Here is a 21,151-nt window from a genome sequence, read left to right as displayed (position 1 = left end):
AAAGCTGTAGAATATAATCTATGAAAAACTCAGGAGGAAAACAACTCTGCAGATCTAAGTGGCAGGAATTAATGAAAGATTTCTTCATAGCACCTCTGCAAGGCAAACAACTTAGGTCCCGCTATCAGCTCATTTAAGATTTAAATGCCAGGGACTGCATTTGATAGGCTGTGTGTTAACCAGAAAGAGTAAGTCACTTCAATTAACCAAAGGAGGTAGGAACACTTAGATTAAAAATATCCCCAAAAGATATCTAATAGCAGAAAAGTAGCTTGCCAAGAAAGGTCAAAACAGAATGTGGTTTCCAAAAGAAGGGAATGTATTGTAAGGTCACCACATCAACTACTTCTTCAACACATCACGACTTAAGATTCCATGACACAGTCACTGTTACTCACTATTTTTCTTTCATTTTGGCAAACTCCTACTCATTCTTCAAGACCTAGCTAAAGTATGATCTTCTGCATAACTTCATTCACTTTGCCCAGGTATAGTCACTCCCTTTCACCATGCTCTCATGGTACTTTGCAAATTACGTACCTGTACCATGCTATACAGAGTACAGCTCACTCTTGAACTACATGGGTTTGAACTATGCTGGTCTACTTACACACAATTTTTTACAGTACTGTACTATAAATGAATGTTCTATTCCTAATGGTTTTAACATTTTTTCTCTAGCTCACTTTATTATAAGAAACACAGTATATAAGACATACATATACAAAATATGTGTTAGCTGACTGTTTATCTTATCTGTAAGGCTTGCAGTTAATAGCAGGGTATCTGTAATTAAGTGTTTGGGGAATCAAAAGTTATATGTGAATTTCTGACAGCACAAGGGTGGGCGGGCATTCCTAATTCCCATGTTCTTCAAGAGTATACTTAGGTATCAGTCTCTCCCACTAAACTGAGCAAGGACAATATTGTTTATATTTATTATCTTTGGCATTAACAATGCCTGCCCAGCCCATAGCAAATGATAAGTATGTGTTTAATACATTATCCAAGCCACTAGAATATACAAAGCATCAAATTAAATGGGAAGAGAACTACTATAAGTAAACACGCTGACAATATCAAAGAGAAAGCTGACTGTGCAAGGGAAGGACAGTCAAAAGAATTATGCAGAGCAAGAACTCCACACAGAAATTAAGGATAAAATTCTACAAATTTAAGAACCTAAAGGCATTACTTATATAAAAGTAAAAACTGATATCCATATGCATAATGGTAATTCTCAAGAAAGAAGAAAATAAGTAAACTAGATTCTAACTAAGAAGGCAGAGAAATGTATAGGACACAGAAACACTAACATTTCAAAATAAAACAAAGTTTGATATGTAAACAAATAAAATGTACAGCCCAGAAAACATAACCATTCAGAAAGACTAATTCCAAGTAAATACAGTCATGATTTATTTTTACTGTATTTTAACTATTAATGTTGGTATCCTAGGCTGTGACAAAATTTTTCTTAATAGCAAAACTGCACATAGTACAGATATATCCTCCTTACGATTCTACTATTGCTTTACCTTCAAACTAAAGGAACAGAGACTGGGAAGTGAGAATATAGCCAAACTCTATACTAAGAAACCAAAGTCAACTTAGGAACAGTCATGGAAAGAGAATGTCACTGACTCTGAATGAAGTTAGAGTCTCCAGATACATTTTTTAACTCCTTTGCTGGATACCAAGAAGTCAGGTTACTCTTTCACTTCAAATGTTACCCAGTCTGTATCACATTGCACCCAAATAACTAAAATTCATTTCACCAAATGTATTGCTTGTGACATTGTAACATTAAACTTTTTTTTTTTTTAATTCAAGAGAGGGAGGGAGGGATAGAGAGAAACAAAGAGGTGGGGTGGGGGAGAGAATCTTAAGCAGGGTCCACACCCAATGTGGAGCCCAACACTGGGCTCCATCTCACCTGAGATCATGACTTGAGCTGAAATCAAGAGTTGGACACTTAACCAACTTATTAAATTTATCACCCAGGCATCCCTAGTCTTTATCTGAACTATCTTTATCTAATTTATCTTTATCTATTCTTTATTATCTGAACCCTCTCACTGATCTTAGTATCACTGTAGGGATATAGTCTGAAGTACACAGCATCACCAATGGAAGTTTTTGTTTTTTTTTTTTTTTAATAAAAAATGCTTAAACCAAAGACAATCATGCCTCTGAAGCTAACCTCCAGTTTACAGAAAATCCAGAGGGTGGTAAGAAATAGGAGGAACAAGTTAAGCAATATCACAAAGAAACAGACATATCCAGTAATTAGGACAGTTTATTAGGTTGAATCATATGAAATTGCTGATATTTGACTGATAACTTGACTCAAAAATGAAAATTTCATGTGGTTCAACCTAATAAAAGAAAACTGACCTGATTTCTTCAACAAATCAATAGCATTTATAAAATGGTGAGGGACAACAGCCAACCAACCTAAGTCCACCAGGGGATGAATGGACAAAATGAGGTACCTACATACAACTGAATATTATTCAGCCATACAAAGAAATGAAATTCTGACACATGCTACAACATGGATGAACCTCGAAGACATGCTGAGAGAAATAAACCAGTCACAAAAGGACAGATATTGCATGATTCTACTTATGTGAGGTTCCTAAAATAGTCAAATTAAAAAAGACAAAGTAGAAGGAAGGTTGCTAGGAACTGGGGAAAGAGGGAATGCAGAGTTACTATTTAATGAGGTCAGAATTTCAGTTAGGAAAGATGAAATAGTTCTGTAGATGGAATAGTGATGATCACTACACCACAGTGTGAATGCACTTAATGCTACAGAACTGTACACTTAAAATAGTAAATTCTGTTATGTATATTTTACTACAATAAAAAAAATGGGGGGAGGAGCTTATTCTAGATTAAAGAAGACCTAGGAAACAACCAAATGTGATCTGACCTTGTTTAATCCTGGTTCTAATGACCAAATGTTAAGGAAAAAAGAGTAAGGGACAATTGGGAATTTAAAATATAGACTAGATTAGAGGTTATTAGGAAATTATTGTGTCAGCGTGATATGGTATTTATTTAAGAATGCATTATTTTTAGAGAAGTAGCCTTAAGTCTTCAGGAGTAAAATGTCATGATGTCTATTATATATACAGATGGAACAAAAGGTGAAACAAAGAGCAAACTGTTACTTATTAAATTCAAGTGATATGCATATGGAATTATACTATTCTCTCTACCTTACTACATATTGGGATATTTTTATGATTAAAAAATAAGAGGAGCACCTGGGTGGTACAGTCAGTTAAGTGTCTGATTATTGGTTTCGGCTCAGGTTGTAACCGTGGGGTCTGGGGATTGAGTCCCAAGTTGGGTTCTACCCTCTGTGTGAAATCTGCTTGGGTCTCTCTCTCCCTCTCCCTCTGCCCCTCCCCAACTTGCTCACATGCTCTCTCTAAAATAAATAAATCTTTAAAAAATAAAAGAAAATAAAAAAATAAGAAAAAAATTAAAATTATTTCAGTATGCATGTGTCTTAACCTCCCAACACTTTACCTATTATAATAAAAGTTTGAACTTGATTTGGAAAGCAATAGGAAAAGGCACTAAATGATTAAAAGCATTGGTTCAAAAATGTATTCTAAGGAAATTATTGTGCTGGTGGTACCTAGTATAGATATAGTCTTTCAAGAAATATTTTAGTGCTTATTTTGTTCCAGCCACTGTACTAAGAAGTAGGCAAAGAAGATATAGAGTCTATGTACTCAAAAAGTTCATAATCTAGTAGGAGAAAGAGAGACAACATAATTGAAATACATTATCGTAACTGCAATGAGAAAGATATATATTCAGGAGCGAAGAATGGTACCTAACTCAACTTGGGAAGATGAGAGATCCAAAAAGGTTTCTCCTAAGAGCTAAACCCAGAGTTGAGTATTTAGAGAGGGGTAGGAATTAGCCAGGCAACAGGAGGCAGGGCAGGATATTCCAGTCAGCAGGATTGCCCTGAGAATAGAAATAGCATTGGCAAGCAGGGGAGGGCAGGATTCCAGATTATGTATAAGCATATAAGAAGTTCAGTGTTGCTAGAGCTTAAAGGGGCAGGGAGAGAGGGGAAGTAAAGTTGAACCTGGAAAAATAATCAGTTATCAGACTCCCTGAAAGATCTCATGGACTAGAGAAAGACCACTACTTTGGGGGTAACTTTTAAATTGCCAGATGATAAGTATGAAGCCCAAAAGTGGGCTGGAGGCAGTGAATAGAGAGGCAGAGCCAAAATCCAGAGACAGCACAGAGATTCAAGCTACATGACTGGCATCTGACTGAATGTGGAAGATGAGGAAGGAGTCCAAGAAGCCTCTCAAGTTTCAAGTTCAGGTCACAGGGAGGGTGATGATAATGCCATAAACAGGAAAAAAAAAAAAAAAAAAAAAAGAAAGAAAAGAAAAAAAAAGGCAGAACATAGTTTTAAACGCTTTGAGCTTAAGGAGCTGATGTGATGTTCATGTGATTGATTAATTTCCAACAGATGCTTAAAATAGATTTAAGTCCCCCACACTGAAATGATAGTTAAAACTAAGGGAGCTGCTTGATGTGGGCAAGAAAAGTTATCTATAGCTAAGAGAGTCACAAACAGAATCCTAAAACATGCCTACACTCAATAGGGAGGGCGAAAAGTTGGCAGAATCAACCAAAAAGAAGTAATCAATGAGGCAGAAGAACAAGGAGAGATTCTGTGCCATTAGTGAATTCAGGAAAAGATAATTCTAACCTCTATGCTGTGTGATACATAGATTCCTGAAAAACCTCATGGTCTGCAAAATTAAGAAAAAAGAGGGTAATACATCAAGGTGGTTAGGGCAATAAGCATCTTTAAGACAGAACTCCGGGTTAAATGGAGCCTAGAGGCAGAATATGGGTGAAGGGCCATATGCATACTGTTGGACTTGCGGTGTTCAACAATGTTCTGTACTTCACATGTTTATGTTCAAGTGCGGTTACTCGGGAGTGCTAAACAGTTAATGTGCTGGTAAAAATAAACTCAAAAAACAAATATGAACCAACATGAATTCTTCAATTCCTCTTCAGCATTCAAGTATGAATTAGTTCATGTTACAAAAATACAGCAGAACAGACTGCCAGAGGAGGGCTAGGCAACAATATCAATGCCATGGAGTCAACACCAAAAGAAATTATTGATGTCCTAGAATCACAGTGTACCACTCACTCCCAAATGTACAGTGTTCTTAGGTATATTATCTAGTCTCTCTTCTCAAGAGTATTTATTGAATTTTTAAAACTGGTCATTAAATGACCACTCACTCACAGCCCAAGCTCTCTACCCTCAATGAGATTCTTTATAGAGTCCGCATACTTCTTTTAAAAAAATTTTTTTTATTTAAATTCAATTTAGTTAACATATAGTGGATTATCAGTTGCAGGGGTAGAATTTAGTGATTCATCAGTTGCACATAACACCGAGTACTCATTCCATCAGGTGCCCTCCTTAATGAACATCATCCAATTACCCCATACCCACACCCACCTCCCCAGAGCCCACATACTTTAACAGCTATACACACACACACGCAAAAGTTGTTGTAGATCACAGCAATTTATCCCAAAGAGGTAAAGGAAAGTTCACTGAGGAAAGTTTTAGAGAGACGGAAAAGACTAGAAAATAACAGTACTAAGTATGTTATTGATCAGTCAGGAAAGGCCCTATAGAGAACTTCTGAAGGGTTGTTTTTGGTTTTTTGGGTTTTTTTTTTTTTTTAACTAGGATGACATGGTATGGCAGAATTATAATCTTTGTGTTCCATAGATATAGGAAGGAGTCTGAGTGAAGCACGAGTTTGCTAGAGTGAGCCCCACTAAATAGACAATAAAAGAAGGTATACAGAGAATAGCGTGTGCAGAGGCATGGAGAGGAAATCATACGGTTACTCCGCCATCTCAAGTCTTTAATCACAGCTGGGAAAAAGGAATTATGTGTGGCATCTGAAGGACTTTTAATTTTATGCCAAAGGCATTGGGAATGACCTTACCAAAAGAGCAACACAAGAAAACTTTTCAGAAAGATCAACCCACAAGATACAATGGGAAGGGAAGATACTGGTGACAGGGAAGCCAGATGCACTATCATATTTAATACAGGTGCTCAGACAGCGGCCCAAACTAGTGTAGCTATAGCAAATAAGGTCAATATCAAAGGTAAAATTATGAGGGCTCTTCAGATAATTGACCAGTACAGAAAAGTGAAGGAAGGGAAAAGAGAAGGGAGTCAAGGAGAAGTTTCAAGCTTGAGCAATTAGGTAGTACCATTTAGCAACAGAGCCTCCAGGAAAAAAAGCAAGTCTGGTAATGCTGGTCAAATTTGCAGATGAGAAAATGTGTATTATCCCCAGCATTAGAAACTTAAGCATAAAGTTTAAGTGTTAAGCCCAAGGATACGGGTTGTTACATCCTTGGTGAAACCAACTAACTAGCTCCTTACTAATAAGGAAAATTTGTAATAGTAAAAAGGAAAGAAAAAGGCAAATAAACCAAATGATAATTAAGATATCAAAAATTTTTATTAGCAAGGTTCTAAAACACCAAGACAGGAGCTTCTGTGAAATAGCCAAGATTTCTTAAATATTTTTCCCATTAATTAAGTTTCAGATGTATTTCATACAAGTCAGGTCTAAGGCTCCACGCAGTGGAGAGATGGCAAAAAAACATAAGCAAGAGTTCTGGTGTTAGTGTCATACCGCTTAACTAGAAGCCTAGGTCCTGCCACTTATACCCCCTCAGCCATGACGTAGGGCTAGTTACTTAAGAATCATAGGCCTCCAGCTTCCTCAGCAGTAAATGTGGATAATAACAGTACATACTTCTCAGGATTGTTGTGAAGACTAAATAGCCCACATAAAATACTTGGTACAGGTACACTGCAAACAATAAATGTTAAGATTTTTATAAATAATTGTTATTAGTTATTGTTACTGATTAAAAATATTACATTCTTGAGGCATACAGGGGCAAGAAAAAGCAAAGTTGACCTGGGTGGCAATTACCAGAATGTTTTATAGCTATTCATTAAATGGAATATTTCCACTTTGTGCACTTTTCTGTAAGTAGATGGGAAAGTTTTAAATTAAATACTTTTGTAAAAGGGAAAAAAGTCCAAGAACAATGCCTTACATAAAAAGAACTGCTATTAAAACACACATTCCAAAGCACATGAAGATAATTAAGAATTTCCTTTTCACAAACTATTCCCTAGTTTTTAGCTACAAAATCCATTCCCCCTACTCAAGCTCCAAACTGATACTTGTAATAATTACTCCCTCCCTTATCTATACCTACAGATCTTAGGACACATTTTATCCCTTTTCTCTACTTGAGTTTTAGGAAGAACAGGAAGAAAAAGGAAGAAGAGGAGGAGGAGAAGTTCAAATCCTATTTGGATGTTATGATCATTCCCAATCTCAACTTTTTTGAAAATTCCTCCTTACATATGGGATGAGAGCATTATTCCTCCAGAACTAATTTTAGATATTACTGCCAGTCACCTTTTTCAATTGCTCTAATCATGTTGTAACTTCTAACTCTACTCTGGAATAAATTCCTTCAGATCTCTCTGTCAGTAAGTGTCCAAGCAACTCTTTGCTAAGATATATTTCTCAGACCACCATGGGCTATATGGAAGTCTCATCTCTTCACTCCCTAAACTATTCCTTCCTCTTTCTCGCCTGAGTTTTCATTCACAAATTTCTTCTTGCCCTGTTCAAGTTTAGCACACACTTCCTATAAAATTCACCAACCTCTTTTCTATGAAGCCATTCTTTACTATAAAATTATGCTCTTCCTCCACCCTCTCTCCATACACAATTTCCTCTTTACTTTTATTTTCTTTAGAAAATATTTTATACTTGCACATAGCACCTTATTTATGTATCAGCTGGTTGTATATTTTATATTTTATCTTTTGTCTATCCTACACATGAAAAAGTAGGAATCACATCTCATCAAAGTGCATCTCACTGTCTCGAAATAGCCTGATAATCACAACTATTTAAGTCACAAAGCTAAACTGTTGTGTAAGTTTCTGATTTAACACAGTTGCTAAAGGATAAAACTAAGTTAGAGACAGTGTCTAGTCTTGGTTATACCTAAATCCACAACAGAGACACTTACCACATTTGACCCCAGTTTACCCTTTAGTCATATTCCCTTCTCTCTCAGCAGTCCTACTGCATTCTCTCAGGACTGCTGAATTACTCCTCCCACAAGCCTGCAATGCCCCTTCCTTGTGCCCTCCCTTTTCCTGCATTTTACCCGGCCATCTTTCTTTCATCTTTCAGGATCAGCTTACTCTAATTCACCCACTAGAAATCAACCAGAACATCCCCCACCTGACTGCTCAGCCCAAGTTAGAATTTTCTCAGAATATACTTATTGATGTACTACATTGTAATTATCAGTTTACTTTTTTATTACCCCACCGAACTGTAAACTCCTTGAGGTACAGGCTGAATTTTATTCTTTTGCATGCCCAAGACCCAACAGTTAGACATCCAATTGACAATTAGTGAATGAATGCTCATACCCACTTCATGAAATTGTACATGCTACATAAGCACTCTCACATTTCCTCCCCTAAAGTACCTTCCTCCTGTAAAGTAGGAATAATGCTATACCTAGTTCATAAAGTTCTTATAAGGATTAAATAAAGTCTCATGAAATTCTTAGTGTAGTGTCCGCCCCTTAGAACTACCATTTGAATGTCTGCTATTTCATGCCTTAGTTACCTTAATGTATCCTGGGAAATGTAATATTATGACCACTATTTTCAGGCTAAAAGGCTTGGCAGGAATGCCTCTATTTCTCATGCATACAGAAGTCATTAATTACATTCTGATCATCAGCAAATATTTACTGCATACCTATTAAGTGCAGGAGTCCTTACCGGGTAGCACTGAGCTCCCAGAACACAATAATATAGGCAAGTAATAAAACAAAAACCTGTACCAATATCCAAGAGAGGAAACAATGTTATTAGTTCTTTGGTACAAACAATATGAGTATTTTTCAAACTATGTAAGTTTTTCTTTATAATAGTGGTAAGCTTCAAAAACAATTACTGATGGGAAAAGTTCAAAATTAACTATCATCAAGTGGACCACTAACAGGAGGCAGTTCCAAAATGTTCTTGTTGCCATTCCTAAGTTTCACTTTTGCTTAGAAATACTTCTCCCAAAAGAAATTTAACCATGACCAGAATAGAGAGATGACTTTTGTGTTATTCAAATGGGAATTCCTTAGGGTTTTCCCAATTAGCATTTAATTTTGTAGCTCTGAAAAATCGTCTGGGTTTTGTCTGTTTCTCTACAAAACAGAAAACGGACAGTTTCTCCACCACCTTCTCTAAAACAGGAAAAATGCACACTTCTTAGTTACACTGGCCCTTTATCAAGAATTGCAAAATTGCAAATCATGTCACCTAGTATTAAAAAAGGACGCTGTGGACTTAAAACCACGTTCTCCCTAACAATTCCAGAGGTCAGAGTCCCAGGGAAGTTTGTGCTGTATACTACATTGCTTTCAGTAGCTGCAGAGAGACCTCTAGCGCTGCTACAATAAGCCGAGTTTGCAAATAGTACCTGCTAATGTCACCTTAATGAAACAATGGCAACATGCTGAGTAGCAACGAACTAAGTGACCAAGATGTTTACAGTTTTGCAACCACATGGAAATTGTACCGGCTTGAAGAAAGAGATATATACAAGGCCGTAAGAAGCTATGTTTCCAATTTATTCCGGTAGAATTTGTCAAAGAAATTATTATCCCATGCACAATCCCACTACAAGAACGGCTAAGAAAACAGGTCCTGTGCGCGGAGGTCGAACAACGTCTCTTCCAAAGCCTCAACACAATAGATGGTAAACTATTGTCCACCTTCGGCTTGCTCCAAATGCCAACAGTAACAGGAGCATGAGCTGGAATAGCTTATCAAGACTGGTCCAAAGGACAGTACTGGAATATGAGAAAATGGTCCTGGCGCATCCTACCCTCCCCCATCCACCACCCTCAAACAAGTCAGTTACCCGGCTGGTCCCCACCCCCCTCGGCGGGCCGCCACCGCCCGCCTGGGCCCGGCTCGCAGGAGATATGCGCGGGGACCCGCACAGCCCGGCTCCATGTGCGGCAGCGCGGGAGACACCGAGGGGGCCGCGCCGGGCGGGAGGCTGCACGGGCGGCCGGCGCAAGTCGCGGCCGGCCCCTCCGCGGTGCGGTCGACGGACTGGGGCGGCAGCATCCCCGGCCCGCGAGGCCCCGGCCCGCGGACCCCGCCTCAGTTCCACATCCCTTCCTCGCCGACAGCAGGCCGCGCCCGCGTGACGGGGCCGAAAACCCCGGCATTTCCCGGTCCCTGTGCCGGCAGTTCCGGAGGGTGGCTGCAGCCCGGCCCGCGGTCCCGTCGCCCGCTCTGCCCAGCCCGCGGCCGCGGTGACGGGAGGCGGCGGCCAACTCCGACCCACCGCGAGCCGGCGAGAACCAGCCCGGCGCCGGTCCCCCGCCCCTCCCCGCCGCCGTGGGGCCGCCGCGGCCAGGCGGGAGAGCCGGGCGGGCCCAGACCACGGAAGCACACTCACTTCCACATCGCGGCCCTTGTTCTTAAAGCTCTTGATGCGGTGGTTCTCCAAGCCCGGGTTCTCGGCCATGGCTGCGCGCGGCTCCGGCGGCGGCTACTCCTGCGGCTGCGGCGGCGGCGGCGAGTCTCGGCGCGGGAGGGGGAGGTGGGGGAGGGCAGGAGGGGATGGGAGGGGGAGGGGGAGAGGAGAGCACGTTCCGTGACGCCTCCGAGCGCGAGGTGGCAGCAGCGCCGGGGGAGGCGCAGGCCGACTGCCGGGCGGGGCGGGAATAGCAGTGAGGAGTCGCGCGCGCCGGGCCTGCTGGGGTCACGTGGCCGGGACGGTCCTCCCCCACCCCCCTCGCCTGGACGCCACCCGACTGTTCTCGGGATGACCCCCACCTCCCCTAGGACCTCCCCACAATCTCTGGAGGATGCAAGTCATGTGCCAGGAATGGAGCCGGATCGAGCGGCTTTCACTGTCCCCTGAGACGCGGAGCTGCGGGCAAAAACTACAGTTCCCAGCATGCCAGGTACCAGTGGGGTTAATTCTCCTGGCCTTGACAGAACGGGAAGAATGCCGGGAACTCTGCGCGCGCGGCTTTTAGTGCGCGGCGCTCGGTGCGCCCGGGCGCAAAGCCCCGCCCCCAAGGCAGCCCCTGGGCGGAGAAGTGGGAGGGGCTCCCCAGGAGATGGCACCTTGCGCCCTATTGGGAGGGAGGGGCGGGCTTCCTGGGAGGTGGATCTTGCTCCCAGTAGCCTAGAAAATTAGAAACCAATCGACGGTTTGTGCTTCGCTTCTTTGCTTCTTTGGGGTCTCCTGGAATAGCAGCCACCCTCATTCGTTGTTCTATTGCTCTGCTTAGGTTTTATAAATAGTAATTATTTCCATCTGACATGTAGATTTGCGATGTGTTTGTATATGCGACCTGGCTTACTGCAATGGAATTAAGCTCAGTGAGAGCAGGGACTTTTGTTGGTTTATTGCTGAATTCCTCGCGTCAAAACAGTTCTTGGCACGTTGTGAATATTCAGTAAATACTTGAACAAATCAGCGCTGTAGCATTGTTTCTCGGTTTCTTCATCATCCTCCCAAACCCGGTTCTGCAACCTTCACACTGGCAATTCCTGCGTTTCCGTGTCCCTAACCCCTCTTGTTCCATCACCACACATAATCTTCTCAGCCTTCAGGAAGCAAATTCTCATCTGCAGACTCTCCGATCTAGTACCTTCCCTTCCGGTCATCGGAGGACTAATGACAGGAAATTTCGATCAGTAACACTAACAGAAAGTGGCTTTCTGGAGCAGTTGGGTTTCTTTGATTATATGTGAGATAATCAGTTTCAGCATCTATGGCAGATACAAGCAGGTATGCAACATTATAGTACAATTCAAATGATACTGAAGTAATTCAAAGGTTGGTAGAAATATAACCCTAAAGAGGTTAAAGAAGACATTTTTCCGAAGCAAGGGGCCCTTAAAGACCCCGCAGTCCAGGTGTCATGAATTCAGAGGCCTTACAATGGCCGTGGCATTTGTTTTGTGAGTGGTAGGATGTGGCCTGTAGATAAACACAGGCCCATTTAAAGACTTCAGACCACTGCCAAGGTCCAGTTTTTCATAGGAAACCAAAAGGCTGTGTTTTCTCTTCATTTTTAAATGTCAGTTTGCATTTTTAAATGCACTTCAGTGCATCAGTCCCTTGAGAATTCCAGGCCCTCATGTTATAATATCTGATCCAGATCCAACCACTCATTTGAAGGGAAACAACCATAGCACACACCTAAAATTTAGAATGAATAGGAACTCCAACTTTAGTTCTTAAGGCAACAGCAGTGTGTATTAGCCAGTCTTCCTGACTGACTGCAAGAGAAACTTCCAGACTGCTGCTCTATTTCTATTATAATTTAGCAAGGCATTCTCTTTAAAGGTTACTTTACCCTCTTCCATCACTTCTTTCCACCCTTTTTGCTGTCATCAAACGTGTAAGTCTTTCATCATTTTAGAGTTTTCAACATATTTAGTGAGCATGTACCATGTGTCAGTCATTGTGCTAACACTAGGATCTATTTGTAAACAAGACAGCCTGGTTTCTGCCTCCAGACAAGTTATCACCCCAAAAGTGTAGTGGTTGTCAAGAAAGGGGAAGGAAGCTCAAGACTCACAATGGGGAGATCTTTATAACCTGCTGACTCTGAAGACCCCTAACGTATGAGGATAGGATCACAAATGGAGGTCTACATAGTACATCTAAATATTGAGAAGATATAGGGGCACCTGGGTGGCTTAATCAGTTGAGTGTCCAACTCTCAAATTCAGCTCAGGTCTGGATCTCAGGGTCATGAGTTCAGGACCCGTGTTGGGTCCTGAAAATAAATAAATAAATAAATAAATATTGAGAAGGTGTGAATTAAACTTACAGAATTAAATAAAATATAATCTAACATTTGACATTGACAAATGCACTTTCTTTACAACCTAGAAGTCTGGGCTTGAATTTAAATTCCCTGACTCCTTGGACTTCTGCTTTGGAATGTGAGCATGCAAATAGGGCTGGAAACCAATCCTCCCCCACCCGCCAACCCCCATTTTTGTTTCTTTCTTTTGCATCTCCTGGCTCCATCCCATACAGGAATAGCACACATGTGCATACCCCTACCCGCGAAGTTCAGGTTCTGCCACTTACCCCCAAAATTTTATTTACATCCCCCTACTCACCTCTAGGGATGATCCTTGGCCATTGTTCAGGCCTGGAGTGTGCAAAGGAGTGGCACTGTGTATCTCTACCAGGACAGACCCAGGATAGGGACCTGGGTAGCTCCTGGATGCAGGCTTGTGCATTTGAACAGGGCATCCCAGGGCTCTGGTACCCAGAGCTGGATCTAGAAGCAGTGAGCATGACCTCTTAGCCCCATGAACTGGTTAGTACAAGGGGGGATACAGAAGAGAGACAGAGTGAGGTCCTTTAAAAGGCAGGGTCCAGAGCAGGGGCCTCTCTTGCCTGGGTCTAACTCAGTCATTTTTACTCTTTGCCATGATCCCCAGCAACTTAAACATGACATGCTGGCCCCAGAGTCTCTCTTCGCTCCATATTCTTTTTTTTTTTTTTTAAGATTTTATTTATTTATTTGACAGATAGTGATCACAAGTAGGCAGAGAGGCAGGCAGAGAGAGAGAGAGAGAGAGATAGAGAGGAGGAGGAAGCTGGCTCCTTGCTGAGCAGAGAGTCCAATGTGGGGCTCCATACCAGGACCTGGGATCATGTCCTGAGCCAAAGGCAGAGGCATAACCCACTCAGCCACCCAGGTACCCCTTCACTCCATATTCTTAACTCCACCAGATTTCTGCCACTTGCAGCTGCCACCACGCCTTGGAGTTCTTAACCTCTGGGAAATCACTATATCCAGTGACACAAATTTGGTGTTTCCCATTGTTAGCAGCCATCTCTTTTCCCTCACCCTAATCTCCCTTGCCCTAAAACTTTTCCCCACAAGTCTTCTACGTGGATTTCTTTTCCAGACTTATTTTGAGTGTTTACCACATAGCAGGCATTGCTGTCATCAGATACAATCAGGGGAGTGGGGAGCAGAACAGAGACAGGAAGGAAGAGCCCTCTGCCTGGGAAGTCAGTCAAACTCTTCTCCTTCTGACTCACCACCCACCTTCTCAGTGGATAATCAGGCGACAATATACTGAATGCAACACAAACACAGCAGAACCAAAAGGAAGCTCATGATTTTTCCTTCAAAGTCAGCTCCTCGGGTAAATACACCAACTCTGTTGGCATATTTGGCGTACTCTGTTGGCCAACATTCTCCTGGAATCCCTAGGAGAATGCCATTCTCCTAGGGATGCCACTCAAAGCTGAGAGCCATCTTTACTCCTTGCCTCTTTCTCAACTCCCACACCTAGTCATCATGTTAAGACATCATTCAGTGCTTCTTAGATCTGGCTCTTCTGCCCGTGCCACCCACAAGTCTACCTTGACACTGCCTCCTAACTGGTTCCCCTCCTTCCTCCAGCTTCCCCACATAATCTGACTCACCACCCCCAGATCTACCTAATTCTCCCTGTATTCAGCACACTCCTTCCCCTCTACCATTGTCTGTCAAATCATTTCTAAACTCCTTAGTCTGGTAGTTCAGATCATGTGAGATCCAGCCACAGTGCAGTGTACTTTTCTTATCTCTGACTCCTCTACAAATAACTATGCTTCAGCTAACCTGTTCTACTCACCCTTTCCAAAATATGTCTTAGCCTTTTGAACCTTCACATCTTTGCTGTTTGATTTACCTAAAAAGCCCTGGCCCTCTCCCTGTCAAAAGTGGTCCCTCTTTAAATGCTTAGTCCATGAAGTCACTTCTCTGTGAAGCCTTCCCAGTATGATGCAGTGGAGAGAACTTCAGAACCTGAACAGTCAGACCCTAGGGCTGACTTCCTACCAGAGCAAGCCCAGGTAAGCCACTCTATCTGAATTGTCTTCTCATCTGCAAATGAGAGTTCTGATCCCAGGGTTTTTGTGAGAATCAAGTTCTAAAATGCATGTGGAAGTGCTCTGAAACTGCTCCATTAATACTAGTTGTTCACTGTCTTTCCAACCAGGAGTGATATCTTCCTCCCTGAAACTCAGAGGAATTAAATACTGTTTTGTATTGCTACAATTTGTGTAGTCTTCTCTCTCACGGTCACCTCATGTTTGTGTTCCCCAGCCTAGAATAATTGAATCTCATGCATGTTTTCTGAATGAGTGAATGAATGAATGAACTTCATTCTCTCATAATCATGTTTAACTATTGCACTACTCTGTTAAGAGCACCTAAAGCAAAGAGTGAATACAGAAAATTGAAGAAAATAACACTGAAATTCATCAACTCAACCACCTAGCTGTGCTTCTAGAAACTCTGGTGGTAAAGAAATTTAAAATACTAAGAGTCTACATTTACTGAATACTTCTGCATGCCAGGCATTTACGTAAATCATCTCTAATCCCCCTGAGAACACAGTTGGAATGATCATCTCTATCTCTTTCTGGGGCAGGTGGAGCCTGAGGCTCTGGTTCAAAAGTTAGCAGCAGACACAGCATTGTGGCAGTAAGGTGAGAAGTCAGAGAGGAAGAACTTGAGAACTCTCAGAAATAATGGAAACACATGGAGGGGGGTGGCCAGGATCTGGCCAGTGAGCACTCCTACATAATAATGCAGATAATACAAATAAAGTGGCTTTATTTTGTAATGATGGGCCCATGGACCCAAGACATATACATTACACTTCCAGTACAATTCTCAAATAATCAGAATGTGGTAAAATAAACTTAATGTTAAAATCGCAGTGAGCATATTGTAGTTATAAAAAGCATGATTCAATAATTCCAAATATACTTAAGGACCTCTCCATATCTCAAGGTCATGATCCTGGACCTTAATTATAAATTTATAATATCCCAGCTATAGAACCAAATGATATCCTAGAGAGGAGCCCTGTCTCAGAAGCTTAGTGACTTCCAATTCTTTAAATAACAAGCTATATGTCCTGGAACAAGTTATTTTGACTCTCTTAAGTCACAAGCTCCTTACCTATAAAAGAAGCAGGTTGGACTGGATGATCTCCAGGCTTCTCCTACAGGTGTAATTCTCTGAGTCCCTGAGATCATCTATCCTTTCTATTTCTCATTATTTTATAAATGAGAAATCCAAAGATGGTAAATAATCGTAATTGGAGCTGAGCGTTCTGACTTTTTTCCACTGGTGTCCAGTCCTTCATAGACCTTCTGACCTTCCAGAAGCCCCCACTGTGTCCAGCATGCCAGATCTGCTCTCTCTCAAACACTGTAGGCCACTCAATCACCCCAAGTCACAGTTTTTACTCTCAAGTATTCATCTCAGATAAGGAATAGTTCCTCACATTAAGGTGTGAATGACTTTATTAAACCATGTGAATGGTGTCTGTTTTTGTGTTATCTCCTCTAGTAAACATGAGGACCTGGAGGAAATGTGGCTCACTCCATATTCTGTCCCCATCCCTAAGATGGTACCTGGCCCTTTATGGGGCTTCTGTAAATGTTAGATGGATGAATAAATACAGAAACCGGAGTAAAGAAAAAACTTGAAACTGACCAACTGGAGGAGAAAACATAAAAATTTTTCTTCATGGCATAAAAACATCACACCATAATAAGGAGGGGGATTATGGTCTTTAAATAGTAATAACCAGTAATAACAATAATAAATAACAATTCCAGGAAGTATGCTAAACCCTTACTTGGATCACTTTCATTTAATCCTCATGACAATATTATCAGATAGAAACTATTTCTGTCCCATTTTATAGATAAAGAGCATGAGGCCAAAAAATGTATAGTAACCCCTGCATGGTCAGGAGGAGATAGGGTCCAGGCAATCTGATTCCAGGGCTCACATCTGTGATTTGTTTTTCTGAGGGTGGACACAGAGAGGGATGGAGCCAGGAATAGTTCCATAACCTACAGCCAGGCCATCTGCAGGGACTGGCTGAGTACCTGTGTCCTGCAGGACCCTTGCCCCTGAGAACCATGTTGCCCCTTCTGGCCTGCACACATGGAAATTCTCCCTGGATCTCGTGCAAAGGGGTTTCCACAAGACAGTAAAGCTGTAGTCAATTGAAAGAAAAAGAAAGTAAATCTAGGTAGGCTCGTTACTAAGAAATGATGAATTGAACTAGTACAAGAAAACTAGTCTTTACAGAAAAGAGAATTGACTGTAAAATTGGCAGAGTGGGAGAAAACCTAGCCCAACGAAACGTAAATCCAGAGGTCAGACAAAAAAGGCGTTATCATCTAGAGCTCTACTAAGTAGGCATCTATGTGTTGTTTATATGTCACTGTTTGTTGGAGATGTAGTCTGTTTATGAATATTGAACATTAAAGATGCTGATTTGTACATATTCAGCTCTAAAACCTTTTATGAAAAACAAGATAACTGGAGGCAGGAGACATCTGAAAGTAGAAAGCAAAAAAGCATGGCTATGGGTGCCTGGGTGGCTCAGTCAGTTAAACATCTGCCTTCGGCTCAGGTCATGATCCTGGAGTTCCTGAATCAATTCCCACAGGCTAACCACTTAGTGGGGCGTCTCCTTCTCCCTCTGCCTCTGCTACTCCCCCTGCTTGTGTTCTCTGCCTCTCAAATAAATAAATAGAATATTTAATAAAAAAAAAAAGTTTGGTTAGTTTGATTGTAAATATGTTACTCTGTCCCTGATACTTGGGGAATTTGTGATTCCCTAGATTGGAAAATGCCTAGAGATCTGACTCTTGCAGGAAGAGTACAGTTCCAGGAACATTTTTTTCCTCTTCAAATTGCTATGTCCCTTATAATCAACATTGTCAATATGTTAATAATCACTAAGCAAAATATATAATAGAAATTCTCCAAAGAAGTTTTTCCTGCCTAAATTTTATAAGTCATTTAACTTTGGGGTCTACCTCCCTTTAAATACTGCAATTTAAATGACTTTTTTGGGGGGTCCACTAAACCCAGATAAAACTTTTTAAAATAATAATAATAAATGATTTTGATTTTGATAAAAATTTTTTTCTCCAACTACTTCTTTACATTTGCTGTCTTTGATACCTAAATGTACTACACATGAGATCACAGCAGCTTGAACATTTTTAGGCCAGATAATATGATGTCCTGAGCAACCACTACATGTGGCTATTAAATTTTAATTTTAATTAAAATAGAATTAAAAACTGATTTCCTCAGTTACACTAGTCTCACTTCAAATGCTCAGTAGCTTCCACATTGTAGCTGCCATATGGACCACAGAGATGCAGAACATTACCACAGAAAGTTCTATGGGACAGCACTGCCATAGACAGAGCTGTGTTCAATTCCCATATTTCACTAGAGTTGTGGGGCATCTGGTTGGCTCAGTTGTTAGAGCAAGCAGCTCTCAATCTCCAGATCATGAGTTTGAGCCCCATTTGGTCTTAGAGATTACTTAAGGGAAAAAAAAAATCACTGGCTCGTACTAGACTTGTGACCACAGTGTTTCTTAAACTTTCAAAGCTTCAGTAAGTTAAACTGTAGAGATACAAATACCTACACCATTAAAGTAGGCAGTACAATGCTCAGCATATTTTAATTACTTAATAAGACAATTATTAATATTTAGGGATCAAAAATTCAAGTTTTTGAGACTAAAATTGGACACCAATGTTTTCTTCATACCATGAGTACTCAGATCTTGCTGGCTACTCAAAAATATTAAATTGAATTAAAATCAAGAACATCATAACACACTTACATTATTTTGTTTCTTCACTTAGGACATCAAGCTTCTTTAGGATTAAAAATAACTTGAATTGAATTGCCCTAGAGAAACCTTAGCTCAGGTAGCTGTTTAAATCTATAGAGTGACCCAGGAGATTTCTGACTCCCAAACCATGCCTGCAATTTAATTCACTCACATGTCCAGCAAATGTTTGTATTTGTACAAGAAGTCTATTGACTAACTAAGGCTGACTGGCAGAGCAATGAGGCTACATCATACCCCTCTCCCCACCACCCGTTAGCTGGGAGATAAAACCCATGCAAGTTACACACCCCAGTGCTTGTGAAAGTACTTCAACTTAACTAAATGTCTCCCCAGCGCCATCCATTCTCCCCTCTTTCTGATCAGTATGGAGCCTTATGTAACAGCATCCAAAACTGAGAGAGAAAGCTGTGGATAATGTGCCCACAGAGCTTAATCCCTGCCACTCTCCCAGAGGGACACACTGCAGTTAGGAATGCGGGCAGCCAGAGCCAAGATAATTCCAGACTCATAGAACAATTGTTCTATCAACCCCAACTACGCAAAACAACCCAAACAAAAATAACCAGGAGAAGCTATGAGTAACCTACAACTCATCATGATACGAATTGCTAACATCACACTTACTTTGAAATTTCCGTTTTTCTAAGCTCTTCAAAAAGAAAGAAAGAAAGAAAGATTATGCAATGAGATGATAAAAAGATAGAGGACAATACTCTGCCCTTACTATTCAAAGCTGGATTGCAAAATATATAGTAGTTTAAAAAAAAAAAAAAAAAAACAACCTCTGTTTTGTTTCCTTTGTAGACTGTTAATTGGACTTAGATTTTCTTTCATACCAAAGAAGTACAAATAAAGGGAGGTATAGCTCTTGGAAGACTACAGTCCAGTAACTGATGGGAAGCCAGTGAAAACACATAGCAAAATGCTGTCAGAATGTGTTCTGGGATATGAGCAGATACAATTCTAGTCACTCACTGCCAAGAGATAAATCTAAACCAAGCCAACACTGGCCATCTAAAATGGTCCTAAATCTGAAAAAAAAAAGTCTACAAATGATTCTTTGTTTACTGTAGACATGAGAATAATAATAATGTACATTGATTGACCACGTAACATGTTCTAAGCATTGTTCTAAGTGATTTTCATGTATTATTAACAACAACCCTTTAGGGTAGGTAGATAATGTCATTTCCCATTTTACAGATGAGTACATTGAGACACTGAGTGGTTAAATGACTTGCCCAAGGCACCAGCTAATCAGTACAAGAGCGAAGATCCAAGTTCAAGCAATCTGGATTCATCTTGCACTCTTGTCTAGGGGAAGTTGGAACAATGATGAACTTAAACACAAATCTATGACCATTCACCAGAACCAATATCTTATAAGCCATGTTTGTTCATAGGACCAGTATCTCATAGCTGTGTTTGTTTGCAGAAAGCAATTAAAAAGAAGAACACATTTGATTGGATCCTGTGATCATCATCAAACCCATTTCTCCTTGGTTTTCAAAATCCTCCGTAAGAAGTAGTATCACCTGGCAATAATTTTTGAAAAGTCAAGAGGCAAATTCTGGTGACATTCTTCAGCTCTAAATCAAACCTCACCTGAGATTGGAACACTCCATGAATTTCTCTCTCTCTTTTTAATTATATTAATGAATTAATTTCCCTCTTAAAAATCTGTTTGAGCTTCAATAGAAGGACCCATAACCAATGTATCCTCTTTTTCAATCACTACTATCCCCATTCAGCCAAAGGGATTTTCTCAGAGGTGTACCCATGACCTGAGCCAGTCTATTCAGAGTGGATCTCAATACTTCTGTAGTATGATGAAAAAAGAAGCTCTACTGGACTTGAAATTGGGGAGACATGAACTGGGAGATGCTATCCCCAAGGTTGCCAGAATCTACCATACAGAGTCCAGGGAACCTACTCAGCCAGGGGAAGGTAGGGCCAAGAGATGTAGAGAAACTGAAACCTATGACAGCATTTCAGTCCTGAATCCTTCTCAGTACCTTAAATCAATAAATTCCACTTTTTGGTTAAGTTTTATCATTAGTGATTGAAAGTTCTAAGCCACCCCTTTAATATTTCTCAATTCATTTTCTCCTCTCATCTGACCTTGCCTTAATTCTCGTTGACATCCCTTCTTTATGGGAAGCCCCAGTTATACATTGTTGTCTTAGAAAAACCCTAAAATGGAGTAGCTTAAAACAGCAATGACTTATTAGTTCTCCTGATCCTGTGTGT

At 40.8% G+C, this 21,151-nt stretch overlaps 1 protein-coding gene across 1 annotated transcript in view; it reads right to left on the bottom strand.

Annotated features, from left to right (window-relative positions):
- Positions 1-10,799, bottom strand: part of KPNA3 (karyopherin subunit alpha 3) — a 102,433-nt gene extending 91,634 nt beyond the window's left edge. The window contains exon 1 of the mRNA XM_059377740.1: positions 10,629-10,799. Coding sequence (XP_059233723.1) covers positions 10,629-10,697 — 69 coding nt within the window. The 5' untranslated portion in view covers positions 10,698-10,799. The remainder of the gene's footprint in view (positions 1-10,628) is intronic.
- Positions 10,800-21,151: the final 10,352 nt, after the last annotated feature.

Source organism: Mustela nigripes, chromosome 15, assembly GCF_022355385.1.
Source record: "Mustela nigripes isolate SB6536 chromosome 15, MUSNIG.SB6536, whole genome shotgun sequence".
NCBI classification, from domain to species: Eukaryota; Metazoa; Chordata; class Mammalia; order Carnivora; family Mustelidae; genus Mustela; species Mustela nigripes.
The sequence above is the reverse complement of the archived record's forward strand: the minus strand, read 5'-3'. Positions and strand labels throughout refer to the sequence as shown.